Genomic DNA, 19,544 nt, shown 5'->3' on the forward strand with positions numbered 1-19,544 from the left:
GGAGTGGAAGCGACAGGCGCGCTCATCTCGGTGGGAGCGAACGCATCGAAGACCAGAGACGGGGGGAGAAGATCACCCGGCTTGCGTGCGCCAGGAGCCTCAGAACGGGGGGAACCATGCTCAGGACGAGTCTCTCCGCGGGCAGCAGGACTTAAAAAGCCGCGGTCCATCCATCTGGACACTTTTGACATCTACTCTCGCCCCTTCCCCTGATATCTCCCTCCCGCTTAGATAAGGACGGTAAGAATCCTCAGTCATATTCTAGTGCACACTGCTCTTTAGGTGACCTATTTAACCCCATCTGACGGCCAGTCGGGGTCTGAGCGCGATGTGGAAGACCGGGACCCTCCTGCTGCTGTGGGTGCTTCTGGCGTCCGGCGAACTCCAGCAAGAGACGGAGCCGCGGAGACTCCCACCCCCGGGAAAGTTGGATTTCGGTTATGTGCCTGCGGGAGTTTACGAGACACTGGCCCATTACGAACCGGGACCGATAGGGATCCTGTTCCACATGGTGCACGCTTTCCTCTATGTCGTGCAACCCAACGCTTTTCCACAAGGTGAGCGTCCTCATCCAGTCTCACAGCGTAACATACAGGACACCACAGGGACCCGCTAAGGACGCATTCATAGATCAGTGTTACATTTCTAGGGAATGCTGTGGGGAATGATCACTTAGGAGACATTGAACGGGTCTGACTGCATGAACTTGTTATTAACTGTTACTGTAGGCTATTCGCCATGTAGGATTCATCACTGAGAGCAGTGAGAGTGGATCCTGTTCGGATCCGGTTGCTTTCATGAATATCACGAACTCCAGATCAGCTCAGACCTGTTTTTTTTTTTTTTTTTTTTTTTTACTGGTCCTCTCCCAGCTGACACTTTTCCACTGCGCCTGAACTGTGCATGCAGAGAAAGCTGTTTGTCCTCTGTCTCGTCGCATGAGTAGGTGTCCACTCGCGAATTTGTAGTCCGTTTGCGCGTCACGTTCCTGCGTGCCGCGCGCGTTTTGATTTGCGCGCAGAGCTGACGGACGCACTTTAAGGTGGCGCTTCTGACTGCGGCGCATTTTATGTCAAGATAATGAAAATTAACGAGCCCCCTGTTGACAGCATCTCGTGCCCAGTGGCCGGTTTACACGCGCAGTTTTTTGCCTGAGTGACTGAATGTTTGTTGAGCACCCAAAAAGCCTCTGCGCGTGGCTCTACATGTAATACAATTACAGCTGACTGCTTAAGCATACACACATGAGGTGTGTGTGTTTAATTGGGTCGTGGATGCTCAAAAGATGCCTCCCCTCCATGCGTCAGAGTCTGTCTGCATGTACTCCATCGGAACATTTTGCAGATTAGCAGCTCTCTGACTCACCTTGTTAATTGGGTAATCCCATAAGCCCCTGCGCCATATGTTGTTGGCCTTTTAGTTTCCAGTTTGTCACCAGCACTCGGGGGCTCATGGTCTAATCCCATGGAGCAGACCGCTGCTCAGTGAAGTTGTCAGTTCATTCATGGGTGCACCCACCAAACGATGCGAGACGGAGAACGGAAATCATGTGGAAATTGTTGGTCTGTACACAATAGTTCAGCACACAAACGCTTGGACATGCTTCTGCACGGCTGTTGTTTTGTCTTTCCTTTGACTACAAGGCCCTGAGGAATTCATTCTTATTTTTGGGTTCATCAGAGTCTTGGTGACGTAAGCAAAGGCCATTTGCTTATTAATAGCAGCAGTGCATGCATGGCTGTGTGGCACAAATCAAGCGACCTGTCAGGTGTGTTTTGATGGACACTGGCTGGTTGGCATGTTGCAGGAAGCCCCTCTGCACTGTGCAGTTTGTTGCAAAACATAACTCTTGAGTTGCATTTAAATCTGTGAGACAAAATAAAGAAAAGAAAGCAGAGTGGTTTCCACTCCAGCAGTTTGTGACTGGCAGCGTAGATGTCAGAGTGGAGCTTTGTGTGGATGTGGGTGTCTCTTCACTTCAGCCTGTGGTAAGCCACGGCATTAGTCTTCTTCCAGCAGACATTTAAAAAATTAATCACTGAGTGCTCCAGGGAAAAAGCTGCAAAAACTGTCCTTCTTCACAAGTGTTGTTCATCTTGTTTTCAAATCGCATATTCTTCAAGGGGACAGTTCACCCAAAAACACAAAACGGCATTCAGACTCAGCGGCGTCTCTTTCTAAGCACAGCGACACGAATACACAGATCTGACTGTGAGCGGATCCTGGTATTTGTACAGAGACAGCCAGTTCACAGTGATGTCTGCATTGTTGTGATATTACAGCTACTGAGGTTGATTTCTGGTCATGTTCATCATCATTTAGTCCATACAGCATCAGAAAACTGTGAAAAATGGGGGTCCTTGGTCCTCTTACCAGCTCAGTTTAATTCAAACTGCAGCACTTTCGCAGACTGTTTTTCTTTTTAAGAAAAACCATCAAGTCGAGGTCTGTTTGCTTACTAAACTCTTCAACCCGGACGAATCAGGGATACTTTGTCAAACTACTATTTTCAAGGTTAAAACTGACATGAATTGGACACCATGTTTCTTAAGAGTAAGGGGGCCGACCATGAACCACGTCAGCCAGGGACCTTTGTTGCATCTTTCCCTCCTAACAAAAGCTTTTAGTGCCAAAAATACTAAAAAAAAAAAAACCCCAACTCTGATACTTAACTTTAGGTCAAGAGAGTCAAGAAGTCTTAAAAATGCTTTGGGGAAAATCATAAAAGCTTCAGAGATTGTGTGTCAAAAGGTCCATGAAAACTGAGCAGACATATTCTAATAAAGATCATGTAATATGAGTGAAAGCTAAAAAAAAAATACCTCAAAAACTAGAAATTCTACTGAGAGAAGTGTTCAGCATGAGCTGCATACTGTATCTGTAAATCTGAGCGTGCAGCATCACTAAAGCTACCTGGATGGAAAGCTCAGCCTCTGGGGAAAAGGAAAATGCTCTATAGTCAGTACTCACTGAACAGTCGATGTCAGCCTGATGTATTGGTCTCAGCCTTGAAACGACTCTGACAGATGAACATTATGTTTCTGTGTAATTAGCGACACCCCATCATCACGTCTTCCACAATCACCGCGTGACATTTTACGTTGTACAGAGTCTTTATAATCTCCTGAATGTTTGATGCGGTCGACTGACACGCTCATTCTCTGCGTCCAACGGCGCGCTGGCTCCGAGCTCGTAGGAGGCGTTATTAGCAAAGAAGCAACAAATGTCTATCACTGACACCCACACGAGGCAAATGAACAGTGACATATTCTCTCTAACATTTTCTAACGGCTTCTCGCTGCAGTGTGGAAACCTCACCTCCCTCCCTTTCTCACTCCCTCCCTCCCACCTACTCACACTCTCATCAAAACACAGCTAATGCATGCCAATATGAGGCCAATGCACAGGATCAGAAACCCTTTTCAGACATGACAGACGTAACTTTGCCGGCTTCATCAAGCCGCTGATGTGCTTTTTATCATTCGGACACTGGTGCATTTGACTTAAATCTTCACTGCGGCTTTATTCCAACATGATGAGGCATTTCCAGACAGAGCTGGAGCGATGGTTGGCACCTTGCAGCAGCGCAGCACCAAGAGTTGAAAAGTTTAATGATATGAGGGAAGATGAATGTTTTCTGTTCTCGCTCAGGCTGCATCACTGATGGGTTTTAAAATGTATTTTTGCTGTTGAAGCCTTAATTAACCATCATGAGTGTGAGGAACATCCCCCCCATCCCCCTGCCCCCCTTCAAGTAAATCTCTTAGGTAGAGACTTGTGCTGCCTAACTTCTAAACTCTGACAGAAACCAAGCATCTTTTAATTACTGTTTATGTTTTGCTGGACATTCATTTATTCATCCATGCAGTTGGTATGGATCAAAGTAGTAAATATAAGGAGTGAGACAGCTGGTCTGACACTGCAGCTGTGGTTGTGTGAGTTTTTTAATATCTTTTGCTGCAGTCATACTAATGCACACAAACATTTCACATGGAGCAAGGGCTTTAGATTCGGAGGCATTTTTCTGATGCTGCGGTCCAGTTTGACGTGCAGGGAGTCAGTAAACAGCGTTTTCCTCAAGGAACTTCACCAGAAAGCATGGCTGTAGGTGGACACACATCAGAAGCCATTTATTTTCATCCCCTACTCTCCCCATCTAATTAATAAAAACAGTAAATGTAACATATTGCAGGTCTCTCGTTTTTCCAAGTCTTTTAATTAATCTTGGTGTAAGTCAGCCGTCACTTGAGAATAAGAGGTGCGTTAAGCTCCTTCTGCAGTTTTAACAGTATCATTTCACGGCTGTGGGTGAGCGCGGCTGGGGAGATGATGCCAGCCGCCGTCATGCGGCAGATCCCTGTAGGAAAGTGTTTTCTCATTAGCGTCTATATTTCCTCTGTTCAAGAAACCACGCCTAGGTGGAATTCAGATAACAGGGGCCTGGTGAAGATCTGGCTTTAATTCAAGGGAAGTGACTGTTGCCAGGGAAACCCATCGGCAGCGATCACGGCCGGCGAGTTTTGGTTCACCTCGCCGGCTTGCGTGTGTCTCACAGCGTCAGTGTGATGTGAGGCAAAATACTGTGGCACAATCAGCAAAGCAGATTCGTACAGCTGAGGTTATACTGTATGATCTCAGGCCATGTTTATTTAATACTCATCAAAAGGGAGTCCAGAGTATGTTTTCACAGCACAGAGGCGTAAAGAGACTTTGGTGTTCAGTGAAGGACACGCAGACATGAAAGAAAGAGAAACACTTCAAAAGACCAAGGACAAAGCAGAGATCGAAGCGCTTCGTGAGGCGCATCAGAGATTTACTGGAACTATAAAGCAGAAGGCATTCAGGTTTAATGTCCTTCATGTTCGGAGGAAGAAATATCAACAAAGCAGGAGACTCTTTAAGGTTAAATGCTGATAAATCTCAACTATAGTGGTGAGCAAGGGTCAACAAATTTGAATATTTAGTTTTAATTCAGTCTTTGCACTTTGACCTCAAGTGGTTTTTCTGCTGTCTTTGGTTTTCTGTCTTCTAGATGGTTTATTACCAGCATAAGGTGAAATCTGACATGTAACAAGCCTGAGTTGTTGCTAATGTTCCTAGCAGCTAAATCTACACACTTCCACAAAGTTGGGAGGTTTGCCAGAGACAAGCTGAAAGGTTAAACGCTGACAAAACATCTAGTTTGGGTAAAGCTGCAAAGAGCAGTGGTGGCTTAAAGGTCAGAGAAACTGGCTTGTGAGGTGGAGGAAAGTGAAACAGCAGCACCAGCAGCCCCAGTGGTGCAGCTCAGTGGCTGTACTGGGTGTAAACGGCTGCATTTATGTCATGTGATAACGCATTAAATATGCTGAGAAATTAAGCTAAAATAATAACTCCTCCACTCGCTTCTATTGGCCAAACAAGCACATCACAAAGGTGAACTCTGGTCTGAGAGTCTGTCAGAGCTGCTGAAAATGACTTTATCCGTAGTTTGGACTTCAGTGGAGGTGATCGGGAGGAGGGAGGGGTTAATACTTGTCTGACTGTATCTTTAGACTTCCCACATTTTTCAAACTCTTTGTAATGCAGGCTCTCTCTTATTTTCACAGCATGGATGACACTGCAGAGTGGCTCATCCAAGACTCACGTGTATCCTAAACAATTACACTAATTAGTGTTTATACTCACATACTGTAGTTCACCAAATAAGGACATGATATCATAATTTTGCTTCTAATCTTCTCCAAAAGCCTATTAACATTATTACAGCCCATTAAACTAAACAAAAACCATATTACAAACATGGCAAATCACTGTGAATGGATTAGACTGCACTCGGCGTATTACAGCTGAAGTGTCAAGAACTGGTGAGATTGTGTGTCTTCAGCTGTGTGTTTTTTAAGTTTCAAAACACTGTTCAGTAAACCAGCTTACTGTTCTAGTATAAACACAAAACTGCATCACACTGAATGTGATGTAGCAGGCGGCTCTTCATAAATGATTAAATAACAAGTGGTTTTACAAGCAGGGTAGTCTTGGTCACGTGTTCCTTTTGGAGGCTGCCTGGTAGCAAAATAAGAGCACTTTTATGCGGATGAGGGAAAGTTTGTGCGGATTTCACTTTAGTTTGATTGTGGTGTTTTAACCTTGAACACAGCTAAGCCCATCAACTCCCCAGGGTTCAATTTAAGTGCACCAAAAAGCCTAAATTAAAATCCGGTGATAGATAATGAATTTGGAGTGTGCCCACAGGTCATCTGAAGCATGTGCAGGACTGGTATCTGCTGCAGGCACCGTTACCCTGCTGCATAGCTGTTAAGTGATTAAAGAGAGTGTCCTTCAAACTGGAAGGTCGGGGTTTGAGCCCCATGACAGAAAGCATCTGCCCTGCTGAAGTGTCCTTGAGCAACTTAATAAGAGTGTGAGTGCCAGTCTGTTGCTGACCCTGCACCTTAACATTTCTGTGGTGACTGCAAAGACAAATCATTCAGTTGAGGACGTTCATACCGCGTCAGAGGGAAACTAAGTCATTATTTTTCAGCATTTTTCTTGCCACTTGCAAACATTTTCCTAATTAGGGATTTCTTCAGCAGCGGGCACATCTGTGGAGATTATCCTTAGATGCTGTGATGATCCCCCAAAAGGGTTTAAATTTGCAATCATAATATTTGGCAGATCTGAATCATTTCTTCATTCATGATATCAAAAACAAGTAGATGCGCCAGTGACTTCCAGAAATACGTGTGCCGAAATGGTGAGCTGGTGTTCGCTTTTGTCATGAATTGACTGATTCTTCAGTATTGCAACATTTGGCAGGATGGGGCACATCACAGTACGGGTCACCTTATGATGGGATATTCTGCTGGTTCAGTCAGAGTCAGAGGTTTACTACAGCACGTACCGTTAAAAGTTGAAACCATAGTGATTTTAACAAAGTTAAACAATAACTTCTAAATGAATTTGCATAGAAACAAACTACAGCTTTCATGAAATTTTAAAAGTAGTGACACTCATCCATAATATTTCAAGCTTTTGGCTGTAATCTCTGCTGTCCAAATCATCCACACTGCTCAGTATTCTGTGTCTAACTCCGTTATTACAGAGCAGACAAAGATTGGGTCTGACCTAACTGTGGACCCTCGACTCATGGACTCGATTATTATTCAAATGGTGACATTTAATTTGTGGTGGTCTGGGACTTGGGTGAAAAAGTGCTCATTTAATGCCACTAAAAACAGACGTATTGCATAAACATGAGTATTAGTTTCTTTACAACAAAAAAGTATCATCTTTCTCTAGACATATGGAGTGAACCACACGACAAACTGTTGAATTAGTTCATGATCCAAAGCTGGATTTTTAGATATCTGCCTTGTTAGAAATGTCGGTGGGAGTTTGAATGAGGTTTTGGAAACAAATCCAGAAGTTCCAGTTTTGCTTTGGCTGTTTTGATGGTTGCAAGTTATGCGATAAAATTAGCTGCTACAATGCTACAAGCTACAATGCTACAGGGTATTCTGTGGAGGGGGTGCTCCCTAAGTTTTTCAGAGCCCAGAGGAGGCTACGTTTTTTTTGACGTGGTTTGGTACCAAGTCGAAACTAAAAAAAAAAAATAGTTAAAGATATTGTAATCATTATTTAAAATGCTCCCTCTGACTCACTGCTTTGGGAACGGCCTGCTATATTTAATGAAAAAGCAACAGTTGTGCTATTAATTAATTATATTAAAACACTGCTGATGCATATTCCATAATCTAGTTGCCCATTAATTATCCAGGGTCCCCTCAGGATTGTTAAACCTAAATTTAAGACTTTTAAGACCTTTTTTAATGAAATTTTAGTGAAATTTAATACCTTTGTCGCACCCATTATTTAAATAATATTGAACCATATTCAATAAATAAATCACTGAACATCAAATTTAACCTCAATTACTATTTACAATTAGTTTGTAGATTGTCCAAGGTATTGTACATCCAGAGTCAAAAATGAGAAAAAAATTCTCTGACTAAGGCACTCCAAATTTAAATGTCTTTATTATTAAGGACAAGTCCTACATGGACATATTAAAAACAAGGCCCACGCGTAGCCGCTACGCATTACCATGCCATGTTATTCAAATCAAATCAGTGTTACCCCCGCACTCGTTCCAATAGACAAGAGTCAACGCGTGTTGTGTATCCGAGGGTGGTGGTGTATGATCTCTATCTAATATGGCTCTGGTATAGAGCTATCCATGCAGCCCATCACGGCACAGCTAGCTGACTACAGCTAGGGCGAGTGCACTTCAAAGGCAAGTGAACATGGCTAGCTCCCTAAGTTAAAACAGCGAAATTTACATTAATTGAAAAGGCAAACCGTACAGAAATACATTATTGCATCTAATACATTTTAATTGGAGAAATGGGCAACTGACTTTGAAATGCTTAAGCAGGTCCACCGCCTTCGCATGACCCATAAACTGCGACCCGAAGTATCTTGATGTGACTTGGTCGCCGCTCCAATACCTCACATGCAGGTCCAACTGTTTTGACTTTGTTGTTTTGTTCAAACTTTCATCGAACATGACGACGAAGGCATCCGAGCTGTTTACTTCTTTGGTCATTTCTTCGACGATGAAAGGAGCGAGCCCAAACTTGGCGATGTACGCCGTTTTATTACTGCCACAGAAGAATGTTGATGCTATCGTGGAGTCGGGGAACATCAGCCGAAACAGGTCACCGGTGCACTCATTTGAGGTGTATGAGTGGTGGTCTGTGATCGTCTTCAGGACCCACAATACCTCTGCCTGTAGTGTTTTAGTTCCACCAACGAATGGACGTATCCCCGACCCTGATGCAGATGATGGACTCTCCATTTCGGCTGTGCTGTTTAGCCGTTATGATGTAGCTTATGATGGCACGCGAAAGGTGCATTTCCCATTGTTCGCAGTGCAACGAAGCGTAAACATACTAAACGTTATGCGTCATCTTCGTCATGGATTTTTTTTTTTTTTTTTTAAATCCTTGTCATGGATATTAGATAGAATTTAGGTTGCGCTGAGATGTTCTTGAAAATTAAGACCTCGGTGAAAAAATTCAAGACTTACAATAGCTAATTTAATACTTTTAATACCTCTAATCCTGGAAAACTGAATTCAATGCCTTTTTAAAACTTTTAATAACCCGCGGGTACCCTGTTATCAAACGTTGATGGATTTTGTCCCGTTTTCTTCCGTATCACAATATTTGCTCAAAAACACTTTGATGGAAACTCCTTACCGTAGTCTATGTGACATCCACAGACTCTGACACAGTGAAAATGGGACCGCGCTGTTACTTTTCCATTCTTCTGTTGGATTGGATGGCTGCCTCGAGGCCGTGAGCATAAACATGTCTGGATGTGAGGAAGGCATTCATGTCCTCAATATTTTAGAGTTTTCTCAGCTTCCATCTGTTACTAAACAAGATCAAATGTGATTGTGGGAAGATTCATTAAAGCATGACTTGACAGGTTGATATCATCTAGTTATCTAAACATCTAACTAAACAGATATTATAATGATCTGTATGTTTCACAAATCATATTCTTTTCCAATAAATTCTGCAGTTTTTTCAATCAAAGAAAATCAGCCTGGTATAAATAAGCATCCCTGCAAGATCCTGTGCTCGACACAGTCACACTGTAGTAGCATCTGCATGAGAGAAAGTGATGTATAAGGTTCCTCTGCAGTGTTTTTATGCTGTCACATGCAGTCATGTCACTGCACTGACAGTGATGGCCGCCAGCACCAGGACGCTTCAGGACACACATAGGCACAGCCTTACGCGCCTGCAGCATAATGCCAGCTGACTGCCAGAGGCAGCGTGTCAGTGCAGCACAGAGCCAGGGCGACCATCGCAGGTGAATACACACACAACCAGCATGCCATTCACAAGTTTACACTTAGTTTATGATTAGGTGCATGTTGGTGCGATGGTATACTCACATTATTATTTATCATAATGCACATGTGCTGAACTTCTTCTTCTTCTTCTTCAAAGAAGAAAACAAATCTTTATCCAAGGAACGCTGGCTGAACTCTACACTCCAGCGCTCTACTTATCATTCAAACAGTTCTACACATTCACACTGCTGGTATTAAATCGTACACTGCTGGCCTCTGATAAGAGCTAGCTGAAGATTCAAAAATAATGTCTTTGCATTTGGCAACAGGATAATCTCAAGAAATTTCCTGAAACTCAACTGCAGATAAAGTGTGCTACGCACTAAAGGTTAAAAGGATGTCAGCACCTCAGTGGGATTACATGGCGCATGCAATTCTGAAATTGAAAAGGCAAATCTGAGTTTTCAGACGGAACACAAAGCAGATTTTGTTGTTTTTATTTGCCCAAACATCCTGTTGTACCGACTGTACGTAATACATCTGTGTGTTCATGTGACAGACTCAACCTCTGACTGGTATGAAAAGATATATCCAAATACAATGTCTTCAGATGTCATAATTTTGTTTTTTTCTTTCCTGGTGGAAATGATCTCTTGTAAGAAACTCACCAGGGACTCCAGTTGTTTTGCCTCTCTTGTTTCCTCATCTCTGTATATTTTTGAAGTAGATTCATAAATCCTCAGGATACACATTACATTTCTAAATCTCTTGGACATCTCTCCCTCAATCTTCGCCACTTGCTTCCTGTTCGATGTGAACGCTGGGGTAGCAGTTACAGACTCTTTTTATCTTTTAGTGAAGCAAGTAACCCACAAAAAGACGGAGACCTCAGAAAACAGCTAACGATAATGTGGCGGGCTGCTAGCCAAAGAAGGAACATATTTAACATATCTTCTATTGTATGGGGGGGGGGCAGACTGGTATTTCTCATCACTGGGGAGGACATGACACCACTTAAAAATGCATGATTATGCCCTAGTTTACTGTCTCTGTTTTATATCATTGTGAATTTACTTTTTCACTATTTTCTGACATTATATAATCTAAATAATCGACAGGTCAAAAAAGGCGATTAATAGATAATGAAAATAATCATTATTTGCAGCCAAACGGTTCAGTAACCATTTCATGTGTCCAACACTGGCAGGTCAATTTGTGTTATCGTCACATAAACCTTTTGTGTTGGAGGAACAAAATCCCCCCATTATCCGTAGTATCGTGTTTCACAATCAATGGTCTTCTCATGAAAGCCTGTGACACTGTGCTGCATTTGGTCGTTGGTCGTTAAAGGAGAGAAATGTGCTTTTCATTTCCACCCGAGAGGAGGAGGTCAAAGAAACAAACTGCTAACACTCTCGTCACACCGGCTCCTTTTACATTGACGATGCCCCAGCTTTGTGAGAGGAGATCACGCTGCATAATCAGAGTACAAAATGAAACATTGTACAGCACTTTAATTCCTCGCCTGCAGCTCCGGTCCAGTGAAAAGATATCAAAATAGCCTTTAACTACATGTTGTTACTCTTGAAATGGATCCACAAATCTGGGATTAGACTTTCTGAAGGCTCAGCCAGCCAGGCAGGGCGGCCAGTCAGAAATGAACAGCTTCATTTCAAAATGATTATTCAATCATATAAAGTTGGGAGGCAGTGAATAACGTAAATAAAAACAGAATGCAATCATTTGAAAACAAACTGTGTTGTTCCTGACACCATGTAGTAATTTACTGAATCATGTGTTGGATGGATCAGGGATGCCCCTTTCATACCCAATCATGATACTATCACCTGTTACCAATGAACCTGTTTACCTGAAAAACAGGTGTTTTTGGAGCATTCCACATCTTTCCCAGTCTTTAGTTGCTCCTGTCCCAAATTAATTGAAACATGTTGCTGCAGCATATTCAGAATAAGCAGATATTTACAAGTTGATGAGATCAAACATGAATTGCCAAAAGGAATTAGCTAATTATCACATTCTCTCTTATTTATGATTTACACAGCAACCAACTTTTTTGGAATCAGGGTTGTATGCGACACTTTCGAAGACCACCTGGCTGTTTCCTAAAATGGGCACGATGTTACCAAATTGAAACTGAACTGATTTAATGGAGGAGACACATCTTGAAACAGGCCGCGGATAAACATCAACACATCATGGAAAGATGTTTTGAAGAGGCAGAAACCAGCAACCTCACCTCCAACTTTTTAAGCAGCATAAACATGTCAAGTCTTAACTCTATGCACGTACGAGAAGACCTTCCTGAAAATACCTTATTTCCCTGGGCGAATTAAAGTTTGAGGACAAGGATCAAGAACAGTTTACATTCAAATCAGCAGCAAACTGAGGATTCAATCTAAATTATGGCTCTGTTAAATCTATTGAAGTTTTATTGAGCCATTACAGTCCATTAAGTTATTATGTCTCTGTGTACATGTATTACCACTTATGATACTTTTATTGTTTATGGGATCATCAAATGTTTATGAGTGACATGGCACTGAAGGCATGCTTAGCAGTGAGACAATCAAAGAGTCAGGTCAGATCTCTGTCACAACAGTGCATGTGTCAAGATCTGTGCGACTTGGAGTCCCTCAGCGAGAGCCTCGACCTCACTACCTTTCTCGAGCTACACTCACACAGACAAACACTGCCGAAACACACTGCCTCGACATAGTGGGGCGCCAACGCAAAGGACTTGTAACGTTGACGCATTCTACTGCTTTCTTATCTAAAACAAACAGTGCAGCAAAAGATTAAAGATTTCTGCCACGAGAATTTTCCAGAGTTGTAAAATCCATCTGTATAACACTGTTGACGGCTGTGTCGCATGCTGGCCTCTGATGGACCTTCAAAATCATCAGTCTGTTGCTACTATTAATGATGGTGCCCTTTTCTTTTCTTCAGCCTGTATTCAGTCTGAACCCAACTGTATTTGCTCAAGAATATGCTGACAGTTTAACTCGATGGCTATTTCAGGCTGCTGAAATGTATGAACTATGATTGCTGGCAACTCATACAATTTTTTTAATAATCTGCCTGAATTGGCATTAAAAGTAGTATATTAATTAAAAACAATGTCGCCTTACAAGTCACTCACTTTAATATACAAACATTTTAAAGGGAAGCGCAAACTAATCTGTGTTTAAGAACAAAAAAAATACATTGATGTGCAAATTCCACTTAAAAGTTTGAAGAATACTGCCTCAAATGGAAATCTTCAAATGAAATTATGCCGGCATGGCAGATGCTGATTACTCACTGCCTCCAAATTCTGCCAGCACAACCGTTTGCTCTGTTGTACTTTCCCATTTCTACAGTAAATGTGCACTTTTCCTTCAAACGCGAACTCGAGATGAGCTGTGTTACACACTCAGAGACTGCCCCCCCCCCCAGCTCTGACAGCTTAATTTGCTTTCACCTTTTGTGTATTAATCTTGTTGGTGCTGTAGTTATGAGGTGTTTGGCTGTGAAGGATTTTCAAATTACTAGTGCTTCAAAGAAACGCATTTATAATGAGAGGTGCCTCTTTCATTGATACAGCTGTGGTTAAGTTTTATGTAGACAATACAAACTGTTGAATTCGAGTGGCCCTGAATGCCTCCATCGCAACGTGTTGCTGACACACTGACCACATTTCACAGTGAAAGGCCATTCACTGAGTCTCAGTGCTGGCGTGTGTTCTTTAAGTACAAAGGGGAAGATGTAGGGATATCAGTTGAGCAGGTCACTAAAAACAGATTGATGGGTCTTAAATTAGATAATTTACTGTTTTTGTCTGACCAGATTGATTATATTTTTTCCAAGATGGGAAAGGGCTTTGCTGTTTCAATTAAATGTTGTACTTATGCTCCATCTTCTGATATGATTGATGGTGCACAAACAACGATCGTGGCTAACTGTGGGGGCTAACTTTAAATCAAGTCTTCCATTATTCATGTGGAATGGTGCTCCACACTTACTGAATGATGAGCTAGCATACACTGGTTTCTGTCATGGGTATATGTTGTTATATGTTGGGAGTACTGGTCAGCTGGTAGTAGTAGTAGTCCACAAACATATTGCATGATGGGAACTGTTACAGACGCAGTTCTGCCTGGAAGATGCTCGCAGGCAGCATCTGAGAGATTAACAACAGGCCCTCGTTCAGTCAGCATGAACTGTCTCGCCTAGATTGTTATTTCATTGTTGCTGTTCTTGGATCCTTTTGGTTTGTTTTTGTGTATTTTTCGGTGCCACAGGTGTGTGACGGTTTTGTTTTTGTTTCCCCTGTGGGTTGCTACTGCTTGCAGTCTCATGCGTAAAGTCAGTTCACTTGTTTTCTGATCTTTGTATTTGGCTTGTTTTGTGCTTTTCTGTGACATCACGTGACTCTGATTGTCTACTTTTTATAGTTCTTGTTTTGTATAGACCCCAGCGAGACTAGCAACCACTTAATGGGGACCCGAATAAAGTAGATCAATAGACTGAACAGGCAGCTCCTGGATTCTGAGAGGAAAGTGATCCATCTCATTTAGAAGGCTTGCTTCACTTGGGGCTGGCATATTAGCAGCCTAAGTAAGGGGAGATAAAAGCTATGGCATTAAGATAAGTTGAACGTTTGAGACATTTCAAGGTAATATTATAATGCCACCATCAGCTTAAGCTCCCAGCTATCTGACAGAGCAGGTGAAAAATGTGGCAAAGTCAGATGGGGTGAACAGGTAGAGACGAAAATCAAAAGATCACCGGAGCAAGGAAGGCTGACAAGATGTCGGCTTACTTAAAGAAACCAGAAAGGAAAAAAGGGAAGGGGGAAGAAATAAATAGAGGGAGTGCGTTGGAATAAGAGCTGCCACTTCCCCGGGTGCTACTAAAGCCACGTCTCATTCGGGGACGTCATATTTGGGTCAGGCCTGGGTAGCCAAGCAGGAGAGGCGAGAGCGAGGCGACGCGAGCGGCTCAGTCCTGCTGAATGAATAGCAAGTCATGCATTCTCTGTCCCCTTGTTCCGCTTCATTGGTGGGTGCGCTGATGCCAGCTACGAGTCGACTCCGGGGACATGGTGAGTTGTAATTGCAGATGTGTGGCGGTAAGGGGTCAACCTGCCAACGCCGGAGATGACTACTCTAAACGGCCTTCCTCTCCGACGTGCTGTTTAGCCTCGGCGCTGCTCCTCGTCACACCACTTCACGAGATGCTTGTGGCCTTCGCTCAGTGGTGCAGAGACAGTTCCCCTGAGTAGGATGTGTCACGGGAACATGGCTGTGTCGCAACTCAGAGAGGCTTTTTCGGCCTGCAATGACGAGCTGTGTGTCGAGTATGCTCAATCTAGAAAAGTTGCATTTATCTGAAGTGGTTTGAGATCAATCCCAGCCAACACAGGTTGACTTCATCACATGAAGTGTAGGACAGGACAGCACAGGAGTTTATCAATACCAGTGCTGCCTTTCAGTGTCAATACTTTACTTTTTCAGCCAAGCAGTCATGACCTACCGTTAATTGCTGTTCACCGGGTGAGAGAGTTCGTGTGTCAGAGCTACAGCTGTGCTAAAGCTGTGATTGCATGCATTTGAAAGTAGCTGCTTAAGCTGCGCTTGTTAAAGTTAACTTTAGTGTTTCAACTTTTTGTTTTAATCTCCCGGTGCAACTTGCACCGATCATGACGGTGCAGTTTCTTGTGTCTGACACTGAGTGTATTTTTAAGATTCATCACAGCATTCTGGACATCAAAGCAGCTTGCTCACCGACACACCCCTGATATAGCCACACAATGCGAAAGACAGCATCATCATCATCATCATCATCATTAACCACACATTAAGGAGTTAGTTTGACAGAAGGCAAACTGAAAATGCCCAATGTTAAATATATGAATACATGATGTTCACATCAGCCCTCTGTACTCCCTCATATGAGTGACTGATGAACATGACTCTGACACTGCAGGACGGTTGACTGAAGATGTGTGTCCATCAACATACATGTAAGACAAAAGTCCTACATTATGCACAATGCTATTATGTCTGGATTATAACATCAGCTAAATCACTAAAATGAACATGATGGGGTTTTTTTTATGAAGTCCCCCTGAGGTGGCTCTGCCCCAAACAATACATGTTACATTGTCTCCTCTGATTGGTTCCTGTCTGTCATTGCCACCTTCGCAGCACGGCTTCAGCCTTGATTAGCTGATGGTAATCTGGGACAGCGTTTACCTGGGCCAGGCTGCAGAGCCAATCCTCTTGGCTGTCTGTTCAGCGGTCAACATGCTGACCAGACTGCACTGCAGACCACTTGTCCTTTTATCCCTGGCCTCTCAAATGACTACTTAGCCTAAAGGTTAGAGTAGCAGGCTTGTAGCAAGGAGATCACGATTAAGCAGTTAGAATTCAAAACTATTTGGTGTTTGGCTGAGCAACACAGCTTAGAAAAAATCTTATTGGATGCCTCACTCCTTTTAGGTAGATATACAACATTTCACATTAAAATAAAGAAACAAATGAAATTACTATTAGAACTAAAGTTGTTCGCCAATCATCTTAACTTCTGTCACTGCCATCATACATTTCTGCACAAGCTTCAGGGTTTCCTCACAAGCTGCAAGGCAATATGTCTGTGTAGGTTTATCTCATTTATTCCAGCAGTACAATGTCAAAACATCGAACTAGTTCAAGTTCTTGAGTTTGCTGTGGTTGTTGGCTTTTAGATGTAATCAAAGAACACCAGTCAAACTGTCCGGTCCAAGTGGCTCATACAGGGGCGGAAAAGGTTCAGTATGCTTACACAAATTAGTTTGTACGATGTGTCATCCAAAGGCAAATGTATTTATACCTGTCAGAAAATCCTGCTGTCAAAACCTCCTCCCGGGTGCATCACATTGGCTCCCTGATCTCTCTTGAAGAGCTCTGTGCTGTTTGTTTGTTTTTGCAGTTTTGACATTATGAATCATACAAATGGGGATAAGGGCGCACACTTTTGAATGTTCCCTCCTTGAAGGCATTCGGGGCGTTTCGCTTGGTTTTACACACGACAAGTGACGAAAGTGATTGTGGAGAATGAAAACAGAGAGCCTGAGAGAGAAGTTCAGATACTTTTAACTTTCTCGCAAAACTGCTGTGTGAAGTGGGTGTGAATGTCAGAATGTCGCTTTAAGAAAGTTAGAAAAATTGTCGCACGCAGCCTCCTCAATTTCAACATCCCAAATGTGTGGAGGGAGGGGGTTTCAGAAGATGTTTGACAGTCTGACAGCGACTTTGTTTGAAGCATATTGAGGTACTAATGAAAAACAGATGATACATTTTTGATGTGACATGACAAACAGAACTGCAACTAAGATGCCCATCGGTTAATTTAAACATAGTCCACAGAATAACTTCAAATAACTCGGCAGAATGCATAGCACAGAAGAGTGTGTATGCATGTCGATGAATCATTTACCTGGGAAAGCCGGGTGATTGTCCAGTCATGAGGCTCGCCCCCCAAAGACTCTGCGGCTCTTTAAATCTTTCAGTAAATCAACACAGAGCAGCCTGGAACCTGAAAAAGCATATAAAAATGTCAGTAAAGATCAGAGCATCACTTTTTAGTTTTACCTAACGCATTAAAGTCTTTGTTGTAGTGTTACGGGCAGCCATCTGCAGAATATTAATGATCTTATTTGCTGCTATACGAGTATAATAAACACAGTACAACAGAAGCCTACACAGTACGACACACAGTAGACTGTATGTTTCTCCACAGGCGTATCAGCCAACTTCATATGTATCATTCAGAGTCCCAGCGGACAAGATTCTTATTGCCATTTCTCAAAGTCAGTGGACGAGATTGCACAAAGTCCCTGTGCAATATAACACTCTTCATTAGACTCTGCTGCCATGTTGCCCAGATTTATTTTTATCTGTGAGTGTTTGCATGTGAGTCTGTGTACGTGCAACTCGTCTGGCATGCATTTCTACCCATCAGTGTGATTTCCACTTGAAGGGAGGCTGTCAACTTTATTAACATACTAAATGTGCAGACAGGGTAGTATTTATAGTACAAGTGCAATATTTCAACATGCATGTTTCTGCTGAGTTTATGGGAGAATAAGAGATGTGGATGTTAGTTATTTTAGTGTGTGCGTGTCTTACCCATGCTCATCTGGCTCCAGCTGTATACTGTATGTAGCCAAGAGACTCAGCTGTTTACATGTAAAGGACTGTAATGTGCTCTCCGTACACCCACACATATACACTCACTGTATGCATACTGATGAAAAAAATTCACACGGCTCCTCATTTGCTCGACACGCTAACATCAACGGCTAACAACAGGCCATGAATAAAACCACAGGAATATTTTCTTTTAATTGAAACGTGAGGAATGACGCTCTCGTGGCAGGTTAAGCCGTCAAGACCGACTAATACGTTTTTTATTGGTTGCACCATCGTGGGTACCGAAGAAGGAGGGACTCCTCTCTTTCATCCCCTCAATTCACTTTAATTCTGCAGATGTCATTGGTTGGAGCATTGCTACCAAGTCAATGAGGTTAAAGATTAATAGTTTTATATGGAATAACTTCCCAACCTGTAGCTTTGGAAAGGTGCGTGCGTGTGCGCATGTGTGCGTGTATGCATGTGTGTGTCTTTACCTGTTTTTCGGCTGTGTAAAGTTAAGCCTGATTCTCTCTCCATAGTTACAGACTCTATGGTAACAGAGTGTTTACCCTGTGCAGAGGTGTTTTTACACCAAGCTCATGGGAAGTGAGCTCTGATACAAACAGTCAGCTCACACACATACACACACACTTGTTCTCCTTTATCAGAAACATTTCAGTTAAATGTCAAGTCAATGGTGTGCTCACATTTACTGGAAGACATTTACCAGAACAGGATCTGATCTCACCTTGTAGCGAGTGCAGAAAAACCCACCAAATGATCGTCCACACAACCTTTTCACAGCCATATTTCAATATTTATGACACATTCTTAGTAAAGCTGAGCTGCTGTGGTATGTTTCACATGTCTATGACTTATGAACAGATCAGCCAAAGAGGGATTGCCCTTCTTGGGTTGATTCATTTTATTCATTTTTAGAGGCCTAGAGAAGTACAACGTAAAAAAGTAAAGGTTAGGACAAAGTTAAAAAATAGAGAAAAATCACTTTTTTTCTCTCTCTCTCTCTGTTTGTCCCTTATCCTGTTCATCATGTTACTGGCTCTCAGATTTATCTTGCAACCCGGTGGAGGGGTCTCTGGTCCTGGGTGTGTGAAAACAGGAAAAACAGGAAATGGAAGGCAGAGACGTCAGTGTGGAGGATGTGTTAGATTAGATTTGGGCTGCAATCACACAGATGGGTTTTTGGAGTCTACCTACTCCTGTCAGATATTTCCAGGTACACGTCAGCCAACTGTGTGCCGTGTGTTCTGGACGCAATACAAAGTAAAGAGAGTAAGAGGGAGAAAGTAAAGTCAGTGAGATCCAGCTGTACTGTATGTTAACTTAACATGTGCTGCACATGAGAGAAATGAGATAAAGGGCCTCTTAAACATTTACACATCATCACTTCCTGCACGGTGAGCTGATTGGATAGCTGCAAGTGGAGAGGAGCTCCTCAGTGGAGAGCCTTTAAGCTGAGAGATGCAGTGGAGCTCAGTCTGTATCGCTGGTGAACCATGTCA

General features: G+C 42.7%; 1 protein-coding gene across 1 annotated transcript in view; it reads left to right on the forward strand.

Annotated features, from left to right (window-relative positions):
• prom1a (prominin 1a) overlaps positions 1-19,544 on the forward strand; it is a 77,888-nt gene continuing 58,344 nt past the window's right edge. The window contains exon 1 of the mRNA XM_070962004.1: positions 1-557. Within this exon, the coding sequence (XP_070818105.1) occupies positions 329-557 (229 nt within the window). The 5' untranslated portion in view covers positions 1-328. The remainder of the gene's footprint in view (positions 558-19,544) is intronic.

The sequence above is a fragment of the Chaetodon trifascialis genome, chromosome 5, assembly GCF_039877785.1.
Source record: "Chaetodon trifascialis isolate fChaTrf1 chromosome 5, fChaTrf1.hap1, whole genome shotgun sequence".
NCBI lineage: Eukaryota > Metazoa > Chordata > Actinopteri > Chaetodontiformes > Chaetodontidae > Chaetodon > Chaetodon trifascialis.